This window comes from Quercus suber, unplaced genomic scaffold (assembly GCF_002906115.3).
Source record: "Quercus suber isolate HL8 unplaced genomic scaffold, Cork oak 2.0 scaffold_261, whole genome shotgun sequence".
Lineage (NCBI taxonomy): Eukaryota > Viridiplantae > Streptophyta > Magnoliopsida > Fagales > Fagaceae > Quercus > Quercus suber.
Genome location: NW_027069717.1, coordinates 136,978 through 158,772, shown reverse-complemented (window position 1 = coordinate 158,772; position 21,795 = coordinate 136,978). Strand labels below are relative to the sequence as shown.

Sequence of the window (21,795 nt, the reverse complement as noted above, 5' to 3'; positions counted from 1 at the left end):
TTTGGTCGGACCGAGATCCGACCAATGGTCGAACCAGTAACGTCATAAATAATATAATTAATAAAATTTTAAATTATATAAATAAAAATATAATAAGTTTATTACTAATAATATGATAGCAAAATGTAAAAACATAATATTTAGTGATACTTTTCGTGTAAATTTAATCAAATTTCCTTAGAATGGACAATCACATGTTTGATTATAATCATAAAAATAAAAAGTTTATTATATATATATATATAAAAAATAAATTAATTGAGGTTATATAAAAAATTAAGTAACTTTTTAAGTTTATTCACTAAATGAACTAAAACTTCTATTTTTTTTTTCTAATCAAAATTATCAGAAAAAGAAAAAAGAAAAGTAGTTGTATAATGAAAAAAACTAAATTTATTTGACTTTGACCAATTAGTTGTATAATATATATTATAATGTTTTTGAGGAAAAGTAGTCATATAATGACAGTGTGTCAAGTAAAGCAAAAACTAAAAGTAAAGCCATAGTATAGGCTTAAAATAATATAAAAGCATGTGATTTTTTTTGCTTGAAAGACCCTAAAATATTGTTAAGTTACTCAAATTATGGTCCAAAATTTAATTTTATTGGCATAAAAAAATTCAAGGTGTTTAAATTTTTTTTTTAAAGGTAGATAAATATAAAATTCTAAATTATCATTTTTTTTCAAGTCAAGATGGTCCTGGGACTACCCTCGCCATAAGGTGGTGCCGCCCCAGAGGGTTTCAAAACAAAAGTATTATTTTATCGAGTGCCTTAAGGAAATTCATTAAGGTAGAATTTTTTAATACAATCGAACCACTCTATTTAAGGCACATGCGGTAGAGTCATTTTTAATATTTTAATACTTTTGTTAATTGCTTTCAAAGTAGGCATGACTTGTTTTATATTTTTAATAATTGCTCTAAAAATATCTATTAACATTATATTAGTGTCAAGACACTCTCGAGTGTTTGTTTGTTTGATTTTTATTTTTTAAAGCTTGTCTTTCACTTATTTACACTTTGTGTTCACTAGTATGTGCTTTCCATTTTGCTTTTAGCTAGGAGGACCCTCATGGATAGTACCACTAGGCTGGAGAGATGCAAGCAGGGGCGTAGCTATGTGTAAGGGTGGGGGGGCCATGCCACCCCACCCCCCCAAATTTTGAAAATTATATATATATAAGTATTTTAATTTTTTCAAAATTTAGTCTAAAAAATAAGAGTTGGCTCCCCAAATATTTGATTTAGTCCAATGATGCTCTTAAAAAAAATTGGTCTAATAATTATAGAGACATAACATTATTTTTCACAATTCTATTTTTTTTATTGTAAAATATGCTCTTATATCTGTTAAATATTTGATAAAGTTTGACATTAAACATATTTGAATCTATATCTTTTTCAACCAGTTATATGGCAATTAACAAGTCATTGACTCATTAAAAAAATAATGTCACTAGAACTATACATGAAATGTCTTTTTAGTTACTACATAATGGATTAGAGCAATATAGCATTAAATATGTTTGAAGCTTAACTTATTCCTCCAAGTTTTGGATCATTTATGTTTTTAAAAATTTCATTAGTTCAATTGAAAGATTTTTTACTTTAGTATAAAATTTGATAATTTGTATCGAAAATGAAATTTTTTAAGAATTTCACTATATAAAAATAATAAAAATGAATTTTATTTTATGAAAGATCGTCATCAAACATAATTTTGATTAAAATTACTAAGCTCTTTTTGTTTTTATTTGGTGTGTGTATATATAACTTACCAAATAAAAAAGTGTGTTTATATAATAAAAAAGGTGTGTATAAGTATATGTGGGGGTTGTCTTAATAAATATATTAAAGTTGCAATTTGGCCCCTCTAAACGAAAATTCCTGGCTCCGCCCCTGGATGCAAGGACAGCCAGTCAAAGCGCAGCCAACAGCAACCTCCCCTCTCCGTTCTCTGATCTTAAAACCCTCATCTCCATGTTCTATGACAAAGGTCTAAATGCCCGGGAAATGACCGCGCTCTCCGGTGGCCACACAATAGGCCAAGCTCGTTGTAGCTTATTCAGAACCCGCATTTACAACGAGACCAACATTGACTCCAACTTTGATACTACTCGAAAGGCCAATTGCCCGGCTACAGGTGGTGACAGCAATTTGGCCCCGCTTGACTCACTGACCTCAACCCGGTTTGACAACAACTACTACAAGGACCTTGTGGCTCGGCGTGGGCTTCTTCATTCGGACCAACAGCTGTTCAATAATGGCTCCCAAGATGCAGTGGTTAGGACCTATAGTAATAACAATGCAGCTTTTGCTAGCGATTTTGCTGCAGCCATGGTGAAGATGAGCAATCTTAGCCCACTCACCAGGACAAATGGGGAGATTAGAAGGAATTGCAAGGTGGTGAATTAATGCTATTCATTATAAGCTTAATGGTGCTCATCTAATTAATTAGCAATATTGCTGAGACACAATGTTTTTCACAATAAATTTCATAATTGTTGAAGTAATCGATTATGAGTGGTGGAGAAAAAATTGTGAGTCTATGATTGTTAATTATATTTGCCACTCATGGTCATTCAATTTAATATTGAAGTTTGTTATAAAAAAGTTATGTTTTTAGCATTACCAATTAATTAGTCATGATAAATAAGTGATCTTGCGGTGGACACAAAAGATCCTGGTCAAAAAGTTGACGAGATCTTAGAATTATTTTCATGTTTGGATCTATTCAACCAAAAAAAGATCCTATGTGTAATTAAGTCTGTAAAGTGTGATACATAGGCATGTGCAAGTATCATTTTTCTCTTAGAAGATTGCTGTTTGTCTTAATTCAATAACATATTTACTTTTGCATAAGACACCTCTCCCTTGTTAGATGACACAATCGCCAATTTTAGTTTTCAATAGTCGTTAATTATCAGAAATATGGCAACAAGAAAATGAAATTAATTATCGGTTGAAATGAGGTCTATGATAGTTCTAGATCAAACCTAAATCATAAAAATGTGACAATTTAGTGACATAACATCTTTGCAACGGGATAGGATCTTCCCCATTTCAAGCCATTTGTATTTATGTTTTAGGGAAGTCATTTGTCATTTATATTTTAAGTGCTCTTTTATTTCATCTTTTTCAAGATAAGATTTTATTTTATAAATCTAACAGTGTACATGTTGTGTAAAATTTAATATGAATCATGAAATGAATCCATTTCAAATTTCTTGCACCTACAAAGTATTCCTAAATTTTAGCAACAAGCCACCAATAACAACAAATAACTAGTCCCCTATTAAGTAGATTGACAACTCTCGATTTCATTGCTACCTCCACTTTGAAGGCATTTTGCTTCTTAGACAATTATAAAAGCCTAATCTAGAACCTTTTGAAGTAGCTTTAAAATTTGGTATTTTTTTTTTTTTTTACAATTATTTGTTTGGACTACTTTAAATCCCTTCCACCTATGAAGAATCCTTAAATTTTGGTAAGTTCCTTATTTAGAAGTTATTTTAAACTTTAAATCCCCTTTTTGCTAACAAGAACCTAAATCCATTGATGAGAAAATTCAATTTTTAGTCATTGTTTATTCAGAAATAGTTGGGTATCATAAATTTACTATTAAAAGAGTTAGTCTATAAACTAGTAAGATTAATAAATTATTCATTATCCCATATCACGTAATTGACTTGCCTTCTCACTTTCTTTCCTATTTTTTTTTTAAGAAAAAATCATTATAAATAATATGATTGAATGGTAGTAAGATTTATAATTTTTTTTGTTTTGTTTTGTTTTGTTTTGAGAAACTTATAATACCCTACGATCACTTTATTATATGTATATGAATTTTCTTTCCTAGTAAAAATATGTAATAGACCCGACAACTGCATGCTTAGCACTATAATGCAATTTTTCCATGTTTGAAAGCCGAAGCATTAACTCAACTTTTCGTTGAAAAGGATGTTACTTGTTGGGACAATTAGAAGTGAGAAGGATGATTAATTAGGATTCCAAAAGCGTGTTAGTTGGCATAATCTTTTGTTACAAGTAATCTCTAAAATGGTATCATGTTTCATTAATGTGTATATACATCTTAAAAAAGATAACAAGATTTTTTTTCTTTTAAAATGGTGTAAGAGAATTGACATATTATATATTTAGTATTTACGTCCTCATGGAACAAATATTTCAAGCTTTTTTATATATTAAATAAACAGTTTTTTTTTTTTTAAGCAGAAGAAGAAATTTCATGTCAGCTTCCCATAATTCAATAAATTAAAATAAAATTTATTGTGTGTTGTAAGGCCTACTACAAATCATGATTGAAACTTCAAATTAGCTTAGTCATGGTTTTCCAATATTTCGAAGTAACGTCCTAAAACATATACAGGCCAAATCAACTACTAAAATACCTTTAAGAATATACCTTTAAGAATATTTAACAACTCTGTGGGCATAAAAAAGTACTAGGTACAAGAAATAATGATTTTGCAAACTATGAACACTCAAAAAAGGTAAATGGGTTTGGGTGGTAGTGGCGAACATGATAAAAACGGTTTTGTTTTGTAGCTATTATATTAATTCGTACCTTTCAATTATTTTCATATAGGATTAGGATGCAATGTTTTAACTTCTTTAATAGGCACAAAAAAAAATTCAAAAAAATTCAAAAAAAAAAAAACTTAATGTGATTCAATTGAAAGAATATCAAAGTCTTATAGACTCTAGAAAAAAAAAATCCAATAAATAATCATCATAACAACTGTTCTGACTTGGTGGTAAAATTCATTTTTTAACTTGAGTAATTCTCAACGGTCGTTGAATATTATAGTGAACACTTATAGAGGTCTCATTTGAATTGCAAATGAGCTATGTGTGTATAAATTAAATTTATAATCTTTGTGAAATGACTTTTAATCCAAAATGACGTGAACCCCTCCCTCTTCACAAAGGATAAATATTATCCAAATTATTGGAATGAGGTACAAATTAAGTTTATTATTTTTATTTATCAACTATAAAATAAAACTAATTTAAGATAGAGGGTGTTTGGTTTTGTGTATGCAATTCTTTTATAATCCGAGTTCCATGTGACTCCTGTCTCTTTGTGTTTTTTTATTTTCATGCAAAAGAAAAAAAAAAAAAAAAAACAACTTTAACATGGTCTCTCAGTCTCACCAGATCATCGCCTCCTTGCAGTGCCAATAAAACTAATATTGTCCAATTTCCAGACATAGGTAAGACAACCCCACCAAATGCAAGAACCTAATTGGAGAGTGGTGCCACGCGCTTGAAAACTCGCGTGGGTCTTCGGTTTTTCCTGCTTTATCTAACATGCCCGGTCCCAACACACTATTGCCACGGAGAGAGAGAAAGAAAGAAAGAAACTGAGAAACAAAACAAAATTAAAAAAAAAAAACCTAGTAGTTCTTCTAAGCTAGAAGAAGAAGACGAAAGAAAAATATAATAAAAAATAAAGAAGAGAGAGAGAAAGAAAGAGAAAGAGAGTGAGTCTAGTCTGTCTCTCACATGGCCTCTATGCCCTTGGGGCTAAACCATCATCAACAACAACAACAACAACTCCAGCCACAGGCAGAGATTAATGAGCCACAGAAGCTAGGGCCTCGCCGCAAATCTGAAATGGACTCTGATAAGGTTCGCTTTTTCTTTTACTCTTTCTTCCATTTTTTTTTTTTTTTTTACCATTTTACCCTTCTATTTCGTTCTGGCTAGCTCATTGTACGACGCCGTTTCGTTCACCGTCTCTGTGTGTGTTTGTGGTTGGATCGTGTTTGATCCACCTCTGGACCTTTGCTTTTGCTTGAATTCTGAGCGATCTGGTACTTTTTCTGTGTTTCCTTACGTCGCCGGGAGTTTTCTCCGGCGAAATTTTCCGACGCCCTCTGATCGGACTGGTTTTCTCCTCCTTCTCACTTTAATTATATTTACTATTTTTTTTTTGAATTATTTATTTTCGAAATTATTTGCTTTTTTTTACCTTTTGTAGTTTGATTTTTCTAGCTGAGATCTTGATCTCTTGAGCTTCAGCTTGAGCTAGGTCCATTTTCTTTCATTACTGATAAAATTTTGTGAGCCAAAAAAAGAAAAAAGAAAATCGAATTATGAAAGTGTTTTTTGAAATTGCTTATTTCGTAAGAAAAAGAAAAGGAGCAATAGTTATATTAGGTTGATTTTCCGTGGACTTTAAATTTCTTTCCCTTTCCGTAACCTAATATTTCTCAGTAACCAAACAGATCGATAGTTTTTTTTTCTTCGTCTAGTTTTCTCATTTTTCGTTAATTTTGAAACTTCTTTACTTGAAACTCTTTCAAGTAATCTAGGCAAATTTTGAGTTTGGTTATATTTAGATATTAGATCTTCAATTATATGGTACACTTTTTGTTGGGCTTTGGAGATTTTGGGCTTTGATTTTTAGTTTGTTCCGAACGTTGTGAACTTTTTTTCGCCCTTTTGCTGTTGGTAGATTCTTATTCAAAATGTACTACTTTGCTTCACGGAGTGAATATCCTTTGGTTCTCTCTTTGTTTGGGATGCAAGCAAATTACAGCATGTGATGCTTTCTTGTGAGCTATGCCCATCTTGATTTTTCCTTTTTCCTATACATATTGCTTGAGCTCATTTCGCATTGGTTTATTTTTCATTATCACATTCCTAGGTTGTCATTGGTATCCATTTGCTATTGGTTAGTTGTTTTGGTCATTCGAGTCGAATTCGTTTAGCGGATTCTTTATCATTGTTGCGCATTTGATGTACCAATCATTTTGTTTCTGTAAATGCTGCTGAATTGTATTATGGATTTTCCTCTGCATAGATTACCTTGCTATGTTTTGAATTGAACAAATGTTGTGTCATTATCGTGGGGGTGCTAAACATGGCAACTCCCCTAGATATATACTTTTGTGTTTTGTTTGCAATTGGATGTTGTTTAAATACATAGATATGATTGATTTTACTGTTGGTCTTTTTTGTTGTTGTTGTTGTCCTTCTTACATTTGGAAAAAAAGGGGGGGGGGGTTCAAACCCAGTTTCGCATTTATTGGAGAAGCCACAATGCTCTTGGCAATTTTATGATTGGTCTTAGAGCATAAATTCATTGCACATGTGTTCCTATGCATGTTTGTACTGAATTAAAATAGGTTTTTGTAATTGAGCCCATAGGTGGGTGAGGGTGTTGCGTGAGCGACGTTACTAGACATTGATAGGGAGTTTTCTGATTACTATAGTTAGTTTCTATTGTTATAGCTTTACTCATCATATGTGTTGCTATGAATTGCAGGAAATGTCCGCTGCTGTAATTGAGGGGAATGATGCAGTTACTGGACACATCATTTCAACCACCATTGGAGGCAAAAATGGCGAACCTAAAAGGGTTAGGACCTCTCTTTTTTATTACTTTTTTTATGGCCTTGGTTTGATTAAAACTATGTTCCATCTCCTCTAATTTCTTTTTATACCAAAAATTTAGTGCTATGTTGTTAATTCATTGGTTAGAGAAAAAAAAATTTTAAATGGGTTCCAGAAATAATAACACTGTAAAATGCTGTTGTGCTTGGGTCCTAAGAGGTTCTACCATGTAGGTATTTGATGTACTTAAATTAGAATTTATAATTTTAAATTGCTGGTCAGATTTAGGGATTTTTTTTAGCTCTCTTTTCATCTTGTATGTTGTGGTGCTTATTATATTGCTGATTGCAGACTATCAGCTACATGGCAGAGCGTGTTGTAGGTACTGGATCTTTTGGAATTGTTTTTCAGGCAAAATGCTTGGAAACTGGGGAGACTGTGGCTATTAAGAAGGTATTGCAGGACAGGCGGTATAAAAACCGTGAGCTACAGTTAATGCGCTTGATGGATCACCCAAATGTGGTTTCCCTGAAGCATTGTTTCTTCTCTACAACGAGTAAAGATGAGCTTTTTCTTAATCTAGTCATGGAATATGTTCCTGAGACTATGTACCGAGTTCTGAAGCATTACAGCAGTATGAACCAGAGGATGCCCCTCATCTATGTTAAACTCTATACATATCAAGTATGGATTTTAAATGTTAATATTTTTTCAGCATTATTTTTTTCCTAAATTCTCCTTTCTTTTTTCCTCTTTAAATTCTGATAATAAGTGGAAAATATTTCTCAGATTTTTAGGGGGCTGGCATATATCCATACTGTTCCTGGAGTGTGCCATAGGGATGTGAAGCCTCAAAATCTTTTGGTATGCTATCTACTGTCTTTTTTTCTTAAATAAATATGACTTAATTTTTTTGGTTCTTAACCCGTTATAATATTTTCTGTAGGTTGATCCTCTCACCCACCAGGTTAAGCTTTGTGACTTTGGAAGTGCAAAAGTCCTGGTATGTGTCTTCATTTCTTTCCCCCATAAGCTCCACAATTACATATATGCAAAGACACTTAATCCAAATGCATTTTCAAATATGAGATATAACAGACTTTTATTTCTTGGCTTTTGATTGCTGTTGAATAATTGAATGAATGACCAATGCATCATCTCTTGACAAGACTTGATAATGATTGAAATGTGATCTTGATCCTGCATTGTTGTTTTTGCTCATATGGATGCTCTTAGAGTAGCATGCTCTTTAAACAATAAATCTTTCTTCTAACATGGTTATAGGTTTCCAATTAAATTATCTCATACAATACATTTTGGTGTTTATGATTTTCTATCCATGTCATCAGGTCAAGGGGGAAGCAAATATTTCGTATATATGCTCTCGTTACTATCGGGCTCCGGAACTAATATTTGGTGCAACAGAATATACAACATCAATTGATATTTGGTCAGCTGGCTGTGTCCTCGCTGAGCTTCTTCTGGGCCAGGTTAGTCACTTCTGTGGCAGCCTATATATCAAAGTCAAATAATATTCTCAATGGTACTTTAAGACATATTTGCTGCTATGTTTTGTTTGTTTCTCATAATTTCAAATGTTATGATAGCCATTGTTTCCAGGAGAAAATGCAGTTGACCAGCTTGTAGAAATTATCAAGGTGAAGTTTCATTCTCTATGTTAATGCTACTCTGAATTATGCAATAGTAATGCAAGTTATCATGTGATCATGTATTGTTCTTTGTAGGTTCTTGGTACCCCAACTCGAGAAGAAATTCGGTGCATGAATCCAAATTATACAGATTTTAGGTTCCCTCAAATTAAAGCTCATCCTTGGCACAAGGTATGCTTTTGTCTATATATGTCAATTGCTTAATGGTTTATCACAAAGTGAATAAAATAAGAGAAGGAGTGCATATGCTTCTAGCTAAATGGAGAGTCATACAAAGAGTGCAATATGATATGATCCCAAAGTTTTGGATCTAGTGCTAAAAGTGTATAATATGTTAATATGCAAATAAGTTATGCTAGCTGGATGTCAACCCATGTACATCTTTCACACATTAGCACAAAATCATGAGATTTTAGGCAATGTGAAGGAGGGGCTATGAAAAACCCTGACATCAAGTTGAAATGGGCTAATTAGTTGGGTCTGTTCATGCCATCAACTGCTGTAATTGTTTACTAAGGGGCTTTCTGTCAGTGTTCTTGTATGTTTTGCATTTAATATAATGTTTCTTGCTTCAGGTTTTCCACAAACGAATGCCTCCTGAAGCAATTGACCTTGCTTCACGGCTTCTTCAATATTCACCAAGTCTTCGCTGCACTGCGGTGAGTTGGTCTTCATTTGATGAAACTTCATTTCTGTGGTCTCAAGATAATTCCATTATCGTCCATGAATGTCTGATCAAGCATGCTTGGTATGGCATTCTCTATTGTGGTGTGGGCTGCAACCTAAGAGCAGCCATTTCAAGTTGCATCATGTCCATTCATCACAATTTGCTGTAATGATGAAATAATAAACAGTTGTCCTATATTTCTCTCTCACTGACCTTTTTTCCTTACTTGATTGGCTTTTGCTGATGCAGTTAGAAGCATGTGCGCATCCTTTCTTTGATGAGCTACGTGAGCCCAATGCCCGCCTTCCAAATGGACGCCCATTGCCCCCACTTTTCAACTTTAAACAGGAAGTAAGTAGTCCTTTCTTTTTAAAATATGTTTGTGTGTGTGTGTGTGTGTGTGTGTGTAGAGAGAGAGAGAGAGAGGGAGAATCATGTTATTGGGGTTATTATGTGAGTTCATATTGACTTTATTTTTCATGCATTTTTATGTTCATGGCATGTATGTTATCCTACTGCTCATATAAGTGGATCCTAACCCTTAAACCAATTGTTAAAGTGGAACTAAGACTCAACACCATAGATATAGTGATTTGTGGCTTCTTGTCTTAGCATCCAAACATACATTAATCAATTATAAGTTACTCATGCACTTGTGCAAACCTGCTGTGTGGATTTTGGTTACTTGGTGCCATTGTAATATTAGGTATTTGTTTTCTTCTTGTTCCATGCTATTCAAGTTTTAATTATTTTTTTATAGTTGATGTGGTAAGTAATTCATTTATAGATTAATACAAAATTTTAAGTAGTTGTCATATATTGCATTAGCATTGGCAAGTTGTCATTTACACATTTGTTGTTGATCCTTGATGCTGATCAACTATATTCTGCTGAGCTGAGAGGTATATATTGCTCCTGGGGTGGGAGTACTCTCAAAATGCGCATGAGAATACCCGTACTTGTTACAATGAAAACGAGACTAAATGCCCTTACTGCACTTGTCAAGTTCAACGAGTATCAAAGATGTTAGGAATGGATGAAATCCCTCTAAATGTCAGGAAAATGAAGAAAACAAAATGGATGAAACTTGCTCTATTTAGGTAACATTTGGGATGGCATGACTTGGATGGTAGAGGAATCTGGATAATTGAATGATGGCTCTGGCTAGCGCAAAGGGGGGACCTTTCAAACATATACAAAAATTCCATTTTTTACATCCTCACGCAGTTTTGTTTTGATGGATCTCAAGCTGGTAGATCAATTAACCCTTTAATTCCAATTTGGTTACAGTTACAAGGAGCGTCACCAGAATTGATCAACAGGCTTATACCAGAGCATGTACGGCGACAGACTGGTCTTAGCTTCCCACATCCAGCTGGTACGTAAATGTGAAGGCATGATGTAACAAGGAATCAACTCTGGTAGCGATGAAAGTGAAACAAAGGATGGCCTCTTTTGCGGTCTATGTAACCGAGCATTCTGGCTTAATGCGCAGTTTTTTCTCGGCCTGTGAAGATGTATACATATACTGGCTCTTCAGCTTAACCTGGAAATTGGTGATTCTGTCTACTTTGTCATTTTAGCTATAAAAAAAAAAATACTATTTCCCTACTTCTGTACATTGTTTTGATCGCAAAGATTCCAGAGCTAGGAGTATAAAAGGTGATGCTATTCATATCTAGTAGCTAGGTAGGGGCTGCAGAAGCTTAAGAGGCTCAGTAGTAGTTTGGCTTGGTATTCTATTCTTCCCCCTTTTATTAATTACTTAATCATGTTGTTATTTCTATTTATGCTTGTGCCGGTCTTTGGTTGCGAACTGAGTTTCTCAATTGAAGGTTTACCTTTTCCTCACCTTCCCTTTTGGACTTTGCAATGAAAGAATGAATTAAATGTTTCTATTTTATAGTTTTATAAAGCGAATGATGTGGTCAAGCAGTGGATTGTGGTGGGTGAGATCAACGTATATTTGTCACCAAAATCTGACTTGACTATTTAATAATTGTAAAAGCAATTGATATTTCTGGACGTACTCGCACAGCGTCAGTGAGTAAAGTTGTCTCCTCCAATCAAGATTACCTTTTTGGTTGAAATGGATTCACTGAATTCTTACTTGCGTGTGGTCCCCCTTCTCTCGTCATTAGATTTGATTTGCTGAGTTCTATGTCGAAAGAAATGCATTAAGGATCGCTCCACCTGGGATACCAACCATGGTTTTTTTGGACTCGGATCCTCTCTTTGAAATGCTTAGTTCTTTTTGAAATGGAGTCTACATTTTGTGGACAGATTGTTTTGAAATAAATCAAAGGCGTACAGTATGTAAGAGTCATCAAATAGCCAATGGCTCACAGCCCGACCCAAAAATCCGACGGCCTACCGGGTTAATGAGCAGTTCTACCCATTGTTATTGAAGCCCACAGGTAGCCAACTAACCCAGTGGGTTAGGCTATGGGCTAATTTTTATGCCCATAGGTACTCGGTGGGCTAGCCCAGTAGCCCAACCCGTTGCCTAGCCTATTGGCTTAACCTGTTAGCCCAGCCTAATAACTTATAATTCATAATAAAAATATATAGGAAATGTATGAAGGATTGATTCTGAGATATTATAGAGGAATTTCTTAAGAAAACTCCCTTAACTACTAATTTACTTAAAGTAATTGTGCTAAACTTAGTTTATTAAATAAATATTTTTCTAGTAATCTAGCAAATTTGAATTAAACATTTGACATTTTTTTATTATTAAAGATAAAAATAAAAAACTATTTAAAGCCTTAATAAAAAAAATTAAATAGGTTTTTATCATCAAAACAAAAAATTAAATAGATTTGACGATAAAAAAATTTGTAATTAAGGTTGTGTTTGGTTCCCGTAAAATATTTTCCAGAAAATAGCATATTTTCCGGAAATGCTATTTTCGGGAAAGAAAAATATTTTCAAGTGTTTGATTGTATTATGAAAATTGTTGTAGAAAATATTTTCATGTGTTTTGTTTTATTCTGAAAAATGCTATTTTCCTACACATTTTTCGCATTTTCTCAATTATTTTCTCAGCATCCAAACAAATTTTATTACAAAAAATTTCAAAATCACAGCCAAATCCCAACACCACACACCATCGAAACTCCAATTCAACCCACGGTAGCAAACTCCGACAATCAAAAGCCATAAAAGAAACTAAACCAAAGAAAAAAAAATCATCAAATCTGGTTGATCGTTGCGGTGAGGCGACTGGGTATTCAAATCTGGTGCGACTCACAGCGCGGTGCGACTCGCTGGTGGTACTTGTGGTTTATGGGTCGAAGGTGCGACTCACGGCGCGGTGCGAGTCGCTGGGTCTGGGTCTGGGTTAAAAGCGATCGACGATCGTGGCAATGGGTCTGCGTTGTCGGCGATGAGCTTTAGGCTTGGATCGGCAGTTCGTGCTCTCTCTCTCTCTCTCTCTCTCTCTCTCTCTTCGTGCTCTCTTTCTCTCTGTTTTTCGGAAAAGGAGATTTGAAGTGAAAATAAAAACGGAAATCGTTTTCACCCTTGACTCACGGTTAACTAAAAACAATTTCTAAAAAATTGATTTTTCATGCGCAACCAAACACCCGCAATTACAGAAAAGCATTTCCGGAAGTGGTTTTCACCCAAAACAAACGCAGCCTTAAGTATTAAATTCTTTAATTCTTTTCTTTAAAAAAACAGATTGATTATTCGCTTATAAAAAATTGATTCTTTCCTTAAAAAAATAATAAAATAATATGCTAGTACAAGCTCATAGGTAGCCCATTAGACCCAACCCAATAGCCCATCTCGCTAAAGACAAAATGGGCATTGCCCATGGGCAAGGTCATGGGCTGAAGTTTTCTCTTTCGGCCCAACCCGACCCGGCCCGTTAGCTAGTTAATAGCCCATTATGCATAGCCCATTGTGCCCATGGGCCAAGTAAAAATGGACCGGGCCGGCCCGACCCGGCCTATTGACGACCCTTAACAGTATGCCACCTTATTTAAACTTAACCCAACAACTTAACTCTAGCAACTTGAACGGTGAAAAGTAAACTAGCGTTTAAAATTAAAAAAGAAAAAAACAAACTTGTGTTAGTTTAAGTGTTGGAGCCATGGAGGTGATGATTAATGAGTGCTGGTTCACCATTAATTTAAACAAAAAACAGATTCCTATTTATTTTATTTTTAATGAAACTATGGAGAGTGATTTTTCAAGAATAAATTCATTAGAAGCTATTTTAGAGCTGGAGTCATTTATGTGACTGAAGCTCTACTTGATAGGAAAATCAAATATTTGATTCTACTATTGCGTGTTGAAAGTTGTCACCATAAATAACAACGGATTAGGAAAATCAGGGGTGGTGTTACATATGATGGGACTGACGAATGTCTTAAACTCACTGACGATTACACCATCACGGACGATTCCATGCTCAGACCAGGTGAGTCAATCATACTCTTTACTGACGAACTTATCCGAACCATTCGATGCAGACAAAACGGTTCGAGAGACAACTGTACAATCCGTTGGAAGGTAATAATGGCACACTAAAGGGCCTCAGGCGTTACGAAAAGGAGCATTGAAGACCTCCATAACTACTCAACGGCTAGAGGCCAGGAAAGGATATATAAGCCTCCCACATTGCTGAAGGAGAGGTATATACACACAGAAATTCGCTAAGACATTTTCTTGAATTCTTTCCAATTGCATTTTTTAAACATTCTTTTACTGACTTTGGCATCGGAGGCGTCGTGGCAGGCACCACACCGGTGTTCATCTTTAAAGGTTGGAAGATCATCTCCGTCCGTTAGCACCACCACTATGAATGCTCTAACTTCAACAACAAAAAAAAAAAAAAAAAAAAAATCCTAGCCAGCCTAGTATTAAAAAAAAAATTTATTTTGTTTTTGTTTGGTTGGGGTGAAAACAGGGAGGATGGAAAATAAAGAGAAGAAAATAGGGTGAAAAATGACATTTTCCACTGTTTGGTTGAGGAGAGAAAATAAGAGAGACAAAAAATAGGGAAGAAAATTTTCCCTCTGGGCCCACTTTTTTTTATCCTCCCAATCTAGGAAGAAAATGAGGAGGGAAAAGTGCTGAAAGATGCACTTTACACAAATACCCTCCAATTTATTCATCCCACCTACCCGGCTACCCCACAGGTGAAGAAAGTTTGCCTAGTTGTTGACCACGTTGAATGGTTAGATAAAGTTTTTTTTTTTAATGAGTGTAAAGTTTGCCCAGTTGCTAACCACATTGCTAAGAATATGTAAATTTTTTTTAATGCAAGTACACTATAGTAATTTTTACATTATAATAATAAAAAAAATAATAAAAATTTATATGTATGATGTAAATTTTATATTATTCAATGAGTACAAATAAATTTATTTCTTACATATTATGTAACAAGGATATAATAGTCAATTTATATAAACTACATTTTCTATCATCACTCTTTTCTTTTCAACCAAACAAAAGAGTTTTCCACTTTTCCATTTTTCCACCTCTCCATCGAAACACACACAAGGGAAAACCAAATCTTTTCTATCCTCCCACTTTTCTATCCTCCAACTAATTTTCTATCCTCTCACTTTTCCACTCTTCCAACGAAACGAACCCTTAATGTATTTACAATTTTTTAATATATTGATGCTTATTTGAATTTTTTTTTTTTACTTTACTTCGGCCTTCGCTAACTTAAAATCCTAGGTTTATCCCTGTTTTGCACCAAAAAAAGCTACTTTATCTATTTTACCATCTCATTTTACAAAAACCCAACATTAATGGTTTTATTTTAGCATTCAACACATTAAAATAATATAAATAATACAATAAAATAATATATCCATTACAATAAACACCAATCACAGGCACAACCAAAAGAAAATAATTATTATAATAATAAAAGGAAAAATAAAATATATTTATTAATTATACCATATGAGCGACAGTGTACAGCCAAAAATGGCTATACACGGTAGCTTAAGAGCAAAACATTATGTCTTTAACTCTACTGATGCAACTCTATTTTTTTATATTTGTTAAATTTGGCAATATGGGCCTATTGGGTAAGTTATTCTAAACAACAGTTTTCAGTACTTCAACACTAAAAATTGTGGATCTAAAAAAAAATACATGTTTGGTAAGCTTTTCAAATAACATTGCTTAATGGCATTTTTGTAAATATATTAAAAATTGTAAATCCCACTTGATAAGACCATGACTTGTTGGACTCAACTTCTCTCTCACACCTCCACGCTCCTTTTTCTCTTTCTTTTTCCTCCCTCTACTTTCACGCCTCAAACCTTCCCTCATCATAACTCTCTTCAATTAGATCCCTCTCCCACTCTCTTCTCTTCAATGGGCCACTCAACTAAAACTCTCATGTATGAAGAATCAAACATATTTTTTCCATTATAAATACTATAAATATGTATTTTTATAATACTTTTTAAACCACATTTTTTACATTATTTTAAACAAAAATGCTTGAATATTGTTACCAAATAGACCAACAGCAATTTGACACCAACAATGTTAATGCTGTTTGTAGAACAACTATGCCATATATTTTGACTAGCTAGCTTCGCTATGGTTGTGCATATTCCCTTTTATCCAATAATAATAATAATAGTAAATAAATTAGGGGTGTGCAAAAAACTAATGAACCAAAAAAATCGGCCGAAACCGACCGAACCGAGTTCAATTTTGCGATTCAATTTCGGTTTGGTTCAGTTTCGATTTGAATTTTAGAAAACTGAAATATTTCAGTTCGGTTTTGGTGCTGGATTTTTTCTCCCGAAATCAACCGAACCGAACCGATTTATATATATGTATATATTTATGTAACTTTAAGAAGTAAATGATTAGTAGCTTAGTGGTATGCCCCCTTCCCCAATTTTCTGTGTCTCTCTCTACCCTTCTCGCTTCAGCGCTTCCTCATTCTTTCTTTTTTTTTCTTTTTTTCTTTTTCTTTCTCTAAGCCCATGGACCATGGTCATGCCTCTCTCTTCTCTCTGAGTCACATATCTCTGTTCTTTATTGAGAAATCACTATAGAGACATGGTGGTAGGCTCAAGCATGGTGTTAGGCTCCTGCTTTGGTGCAGCAATAGTAAAGTTCTGTTTGGACCCTTTTGCTAATCAAAATATTTTCAATTTTATGTTGGAATCTGTGTGTAAATTGTTGAACAAATATTGTTGGAAGTTTTTCCTACTCTGTCGTTCTGATTTGTTCAACAACTCTCTCTCTCTCTCTCTCTCTCTGTTGCTCTATTGCTTTGTTTTTTATATGTGATTAAAGTTAGGAACTCAGGGTTTTGAAAATCTCAATAAACCTTTATTTGGAAAACTGAAAACTGACCGAAACTGACTGAAACCAAAATACACCGAAACCGATTGGTTTTTAGCCATTTCGGTCGGTTTCGGTTGAGAATTTCACAAACCAAAATATTCGGTTTCAGTTGGCCATATTCATAAAAACCGACCGAAATCGAACCGAATACATCCCTAAAATAAATAAATAAATAAAGAGGAAGAGACGACTTATCTTTTTCGTTGAAATGCATGAATTTGAATTTTTAATGTAGAATAAAAAAATTTTAACTTTTCACCTATGCATGGTAAAAAACCAATATGAAAATAACTTTTTAACTAAAAAAATAGAGAACTTTATTTTTTTGGACGTGGGATGTATATGTAAAAGCCTGGTGTAAAGTAGACTCATACGATGACTCTCGCTTTCAGTCGTCAACACGAAGTTTCTTGGAAATAGAACCACGTGTTTCTCATATGTTTCACTTAAGCTTTTAATTAATAGGGTAAGCGTTTTTAGCCTTTTCTTCAATTCTCTTTTGCAAAACGCCACCGTCTTATTAAAATGATGTCACCCTCTTCTGACTGTTCACGGTGTCGTTTTGGCTCTGCTTTGTTTTGTTTTCTTCAAATTTTCAGTCTTCACTGTTTTCTTGACAAGCAGAAATCAAATAGTATAGCTCCAGTAATTAAAGACAAAAAGATGGGCCTAAACTTAGAATCGGTTTAGCACAAAGTTTAATAAATGCAGTACAAATTAGCCAGAGATAAACTTGACAGCTTTTCCCCCACACACCATTTATGACACTTATTCAATGCCCCCACCATTTTTGTAACAATCGAGTTATCAACAACTCTTGCTAGTCACCCTTGAAGAATTACAGTAGCAGTTAAAAATAAATAACAAAAAGAGAAACTTCATTGGCAAATTTCAGATTGGATTTCTACTCACTCCGATTCGACGCATTTTCAAAACTACGCAAGTCAAGTTGGGGATCAAGTTATTTCTTCTTTCCTGTTCTAGCCCCAATCTCAGGTGCGTCTCTTGATTCTATCAGTCTCATCTATTGTTAAAATTTTGTGCAGTTGATCATTGATGTGTAGTTACAGTTTTTTTTGGCTCTGATTTTCAGACTACATTATTTTAGTTTATTGGGTTTATGATGCTTGTGCTATTTACTAGGTTTATGATAGGAGATCGGAACTTCAAATATCAACATCAAACCCTTAAAACTGAGATCTTTTGGCTTCATTTTTTGGGATTATTTTATGAGATCAAAGCTTTTTTTCTTTTCTTTTCTTTTCTTTTTTCACCTTTGCGTTCTCCTTTTCTTTTAAGTTTGGGTTCATGTGTGGAAGAAATGCGGGTAGCCGTTCTAACATAGTTCCCATTGTTTGAGTGTTATCTTGCTTTTTACAAACCAAAAACTGAGTTCAAGTTTGGGTTCCAAACAGGAATTTGAGTGAGATTAATGATGGGACTGACGAAGTTCATGAACTCACTGACGATTCCATCAGCACGGACGATTCCATGCCCAGGCTAGGTGAGTCAATCATACTCTTTACTGACGAACATATCCGGACCATTCAATGCAGACAAAACGGTTCGAGAGACAACTGTACAATCCGTTGGAAGGTAATAATGGCACACTAAAGGGCCTCAGGCGTTACGAAAAAGAGCATTAAAGACCTCTATAACTACCCAACGGCTAGAGGCCAGGAAAGGGTATATAAGCCTCCCACATTGCTAAAGAAGAGGTACATACACACAGAAAACTCACTGAGACATTTTCTTGAATTCTTTCCAATTGCATTGTTTAAACATTCTTTTACTAACTTTGGCATCGGAGGCGTCGTGGCAGGCACCACACCGGTGTTCATCTCTGAGGGCTGGAAGATCGTCTCCGTCCATTGAATAAGCACTGACGAGTTCACACTCATCAGTTTGGCGCCGTCTGTGGGGACTATTCTTCGTGTTCAAACTCGAAATAGCAGTTTCCTATCCTTGTTCATTTCAGGATGGAGTCCAATCAAGATCCCGCAGCCCTAGTTCAACAAGTCCAGGCACTTGCAGCCACGGTAGAAGAGCTGACTAAGCAAAACCAGGAGATGAAGCAACGACTTCAGCAGGAGGAAAATCACTTGAGAGGAAATCAAGAAGGTGAAGGGGAAAGTTGCAGAAGAAGCGACCATCGAGGGCCAAATACTCCCGTCGAGCAAAATTCGGACATTCTTCGGGAAATGAGGAGGGAGATGGACGAACTAAGGAATGCCATCAAAGAAAAAACAGATCGAAGCGTGGATCGACTGGTTCGGGCGACGGATTCACCATTCACAATAGCAGTCCTCGACTGCCCAGTGCCTTCAAAGTTCCGGCTACCTCAGCTCGAGCCCTTTGATGGGCTGAAAGACCCCCAAGATCACCTGAATACTTTCAAAACAACCCTGGGGCTTCAACAGCCCCCAGACAAAATACTGTGTCGTTCATTCCCAACAACACTCAAGGGAGCTGCCCGGGAATGGTTCACGAAATTGCCAAGGTCTTCAATCGACACATTCGAGCAGCTGAGCAATGCTTTCCTGCGACATTTCATTGGAGGGCAACGACCAAAGAGGACCGCGGATCACCTACTCACCATCAGGCAAGGAGAAAAGGAAACATTGAGGTCGTATGTGAAGCGCTTCACCAGAGAGACATTGGAGGTAGACGAGGCTGACGATATGGTACAATTGACAACTTTCAAAGCAGGATTGAAGTCTAGGGATCTCGTCAGTTCGCTCACGAAGAACCCCCCAAAGACGATGGCTGAAATGCTCCTTAAAGCACAGAAATACATGAACGCCGAGGACGCGTTGGCTGCTATCAGGGACAAGGAGAGAACGGAGGACAAAGGAAAAAGGGAGGACGACCGTAGAGGACAGAAGCGAGATCGTTCGGATCGTCGAAATAATGACGGGGTCAGAAGGAATGATGATAAAAGTTCACGGACGGTAAAATTCACTCCTCTTATTATGCCTGTTGACAAAATTCTAACACAGATTCAAGATGAACATTACCTCAAATGGCCGCGGCCATTACACTCGTCCCCTAGCGTCCATGACAGGAGTAAGTATTGTCGATTCCACAAAGATCATGGCCATTACACTGAAGACTGTAGGGATCTCAAAGAACAAATAGAGGAGTTGATACGGAAAGGAAAGTTGCAGAAGTTTATAAAGAAGGGAGAATACAACAAAATCCGAGGTGAAAACAAGGGCCAACATGATTCCTCGTCAAAAAGCGGGAGTCGTCAGTCCCAACCTCCCCAAAATGTGATCGGGGAAATACAGACGATCTCAGGTGGACCTATCTCAGGGTGTTCGTTTAAATCACTCAAGAAAGCGCACCAACGACAAGTGAATAGCGTCCACATGGAGCCCCCACCAAAGCACAGACGAAGTGATCAAGACATGACCTTTAACAAGAACGACGCTTGGGGAGTGAAACAGCCTCACAATGACCCTTTGGTCGTCATGCTAACTATAGAAGGGTTTAACACAAAAAGGGTCCTCGTGGACAACGGCAGTTCCGCTGACATCATCTACTTTCCTGCATTTCAACAATTGAAACTGGACCCAGGAAGACTGCGTCCATTTGACTCCCCCCTCGTCAGCTTCAGCGGCGACAGAGTGTACCCAAAAGGCATAGTAACACTGGCCGTCACGGTAGGGACATACCCGAGACAATTGACTCGTCATATAGACTTCCTGGTGGTAGATTGTCCTTCGTCGTATAACGTCATTATTGGGAGGCCAGCCCAAAGAATTTGCCAAAAGCCAACAAGAAATTGGCTAAGTAGTAAGATTCCGCACCGACGGATGTAAACTACTATTGAAAAGCCAAAAATTTGGTTAAGTAGTAAGATTCCGCATCGACGGATGTAAACTACTGACGATGAAAATCTGTTGAAAAGCCAAAAATTTGGTTAAGTAGTAAGATTCCGCATCGACAGATGTAAACTACTGGCGATGAAAATCTATTGAAAAGCCAAAAATTTGGTTAAGTAGTAAGATTCCGCATCGACGGATGTAAACTACTGACGATGAAAATCTATTGAAAAGCCAAAAAATTGGTTAAGTAGTAAGATTCCGCATCGACGGATGTAAACTATTGACGATAAAAAAAAAAGCCAAAAAATTGGTTAGGTAGTAAGATTCCGCATTGACGGATGTAAACTACTGACGATGATAAACTATGTCATTGAAAAGCCAAAATTAGCCAAGTAGTCCGGTTCTACTGACGCCTGGAAAACTTTCAATAGACAAAAAAAGGACCTAAGTGGCAACAGTCCGCGTCGACGGATGTTAGTTATAAACGAAGTAAATCAAATCGGCAGTAATGGGACATCGAAATAAGCGCCCAGCTCATTTGCCTGGACCTAAAGAGTCCAAGTCCCAATAGAATAGCTGCTGACGAGAAAGAGGAGCAAGAAACCTTCACTAAACAGAGCAGGTGGAACCAGACAAAACTCAGTAAACACATTGACATTCATACAAACAGGTGATCAATTTAAGTGAATATGTGACAAAGTGCAGGGTAATTCTCATCGTTTTCACACAAAACCCATAAACACTGGGTCACCAATAGATTGTTCAAAGGATCAGCCCACAAACACAATGGGCACCAAAATTTTTTTTTTTTTTTTTTTGTAACAGGCTCAGGCGTCGGGGGCGTCAGCAACAGTGTCGTCATCAGCAGGGGCATCTCCTGGGACATCATCAGCAGTGGTCACGGATGCAGCAGCTTC

At 35.7% G+C, this 21,795-nt stretch overlaps 3 protein-coding genes across 3 annotated transcripts; all 3 read left to right on the top strand.

Moving 5' to 3' along the window:
* The first annotated feature begins 1,120 nt into the window (after nt 1-1,120).
* On the top strand, nt 1,121-2,795 carry LOC111995864 (peroxidase). Its single transcript, XM_065781254.1, has 2 exons — nt 1,121-1,124; nt 1,825-2,795. Exons 1-2 carry the CDS (start codon nt 1,121-1,123, stop codon nt 2,415-2,417), a joined length of 597 nt encoding a protein of 198 aa, XP_065637326.1. The 3' UTR covers nt 2,418-2,795.
* A 2,603-nt stretch (nt 2,796-5,398) lies between these two features.
* Nucleotides 5,399-11,555, top strand: LOC111995841 (shaggy-related protein kinase eta). The gene is made up of 11 exons (XM_024027789.2): nt 5,399-5,657; nt 7,300-7,392; nt 7,719-8,051; nt 8,157-8,231; nt 8,314-8,370; nt 8,717-8,857; nt 8,975-9,025; nt 9,113-9,208; nt 9,613-9,696; nt 9,954-10,055; nt 10,995-11,555. Exons 1-11 carry the CDS (start codon nt 5,532-5,534, stop codon nt 11,088-11,090), a joined length of 1,254 nt encoding a protein of 417 aa, XP_023883557.1. The 5' UTR covers nt 5,399-5,531; the 3' UTR covers nt 11,091-11,555.
* Nucleotides 11,556-19,027: 7,472 nt separating this feature from the next.
* On the top strand, nt 19,028-20,872 carry LOC136070806 (uncharacterized). Its single transcript, XM_065781253.1, has one exon. The coding sequence runs from the start codon at nt 19,028-19,030 to the stop codon at nt 20,870-20,872; it is 1,845 nt and encodes a 614-aa protein (XP_065637325.1).
* The last annotated feature ends 923 nt before the right edge of the window (nt 20,873-21,795 follow it).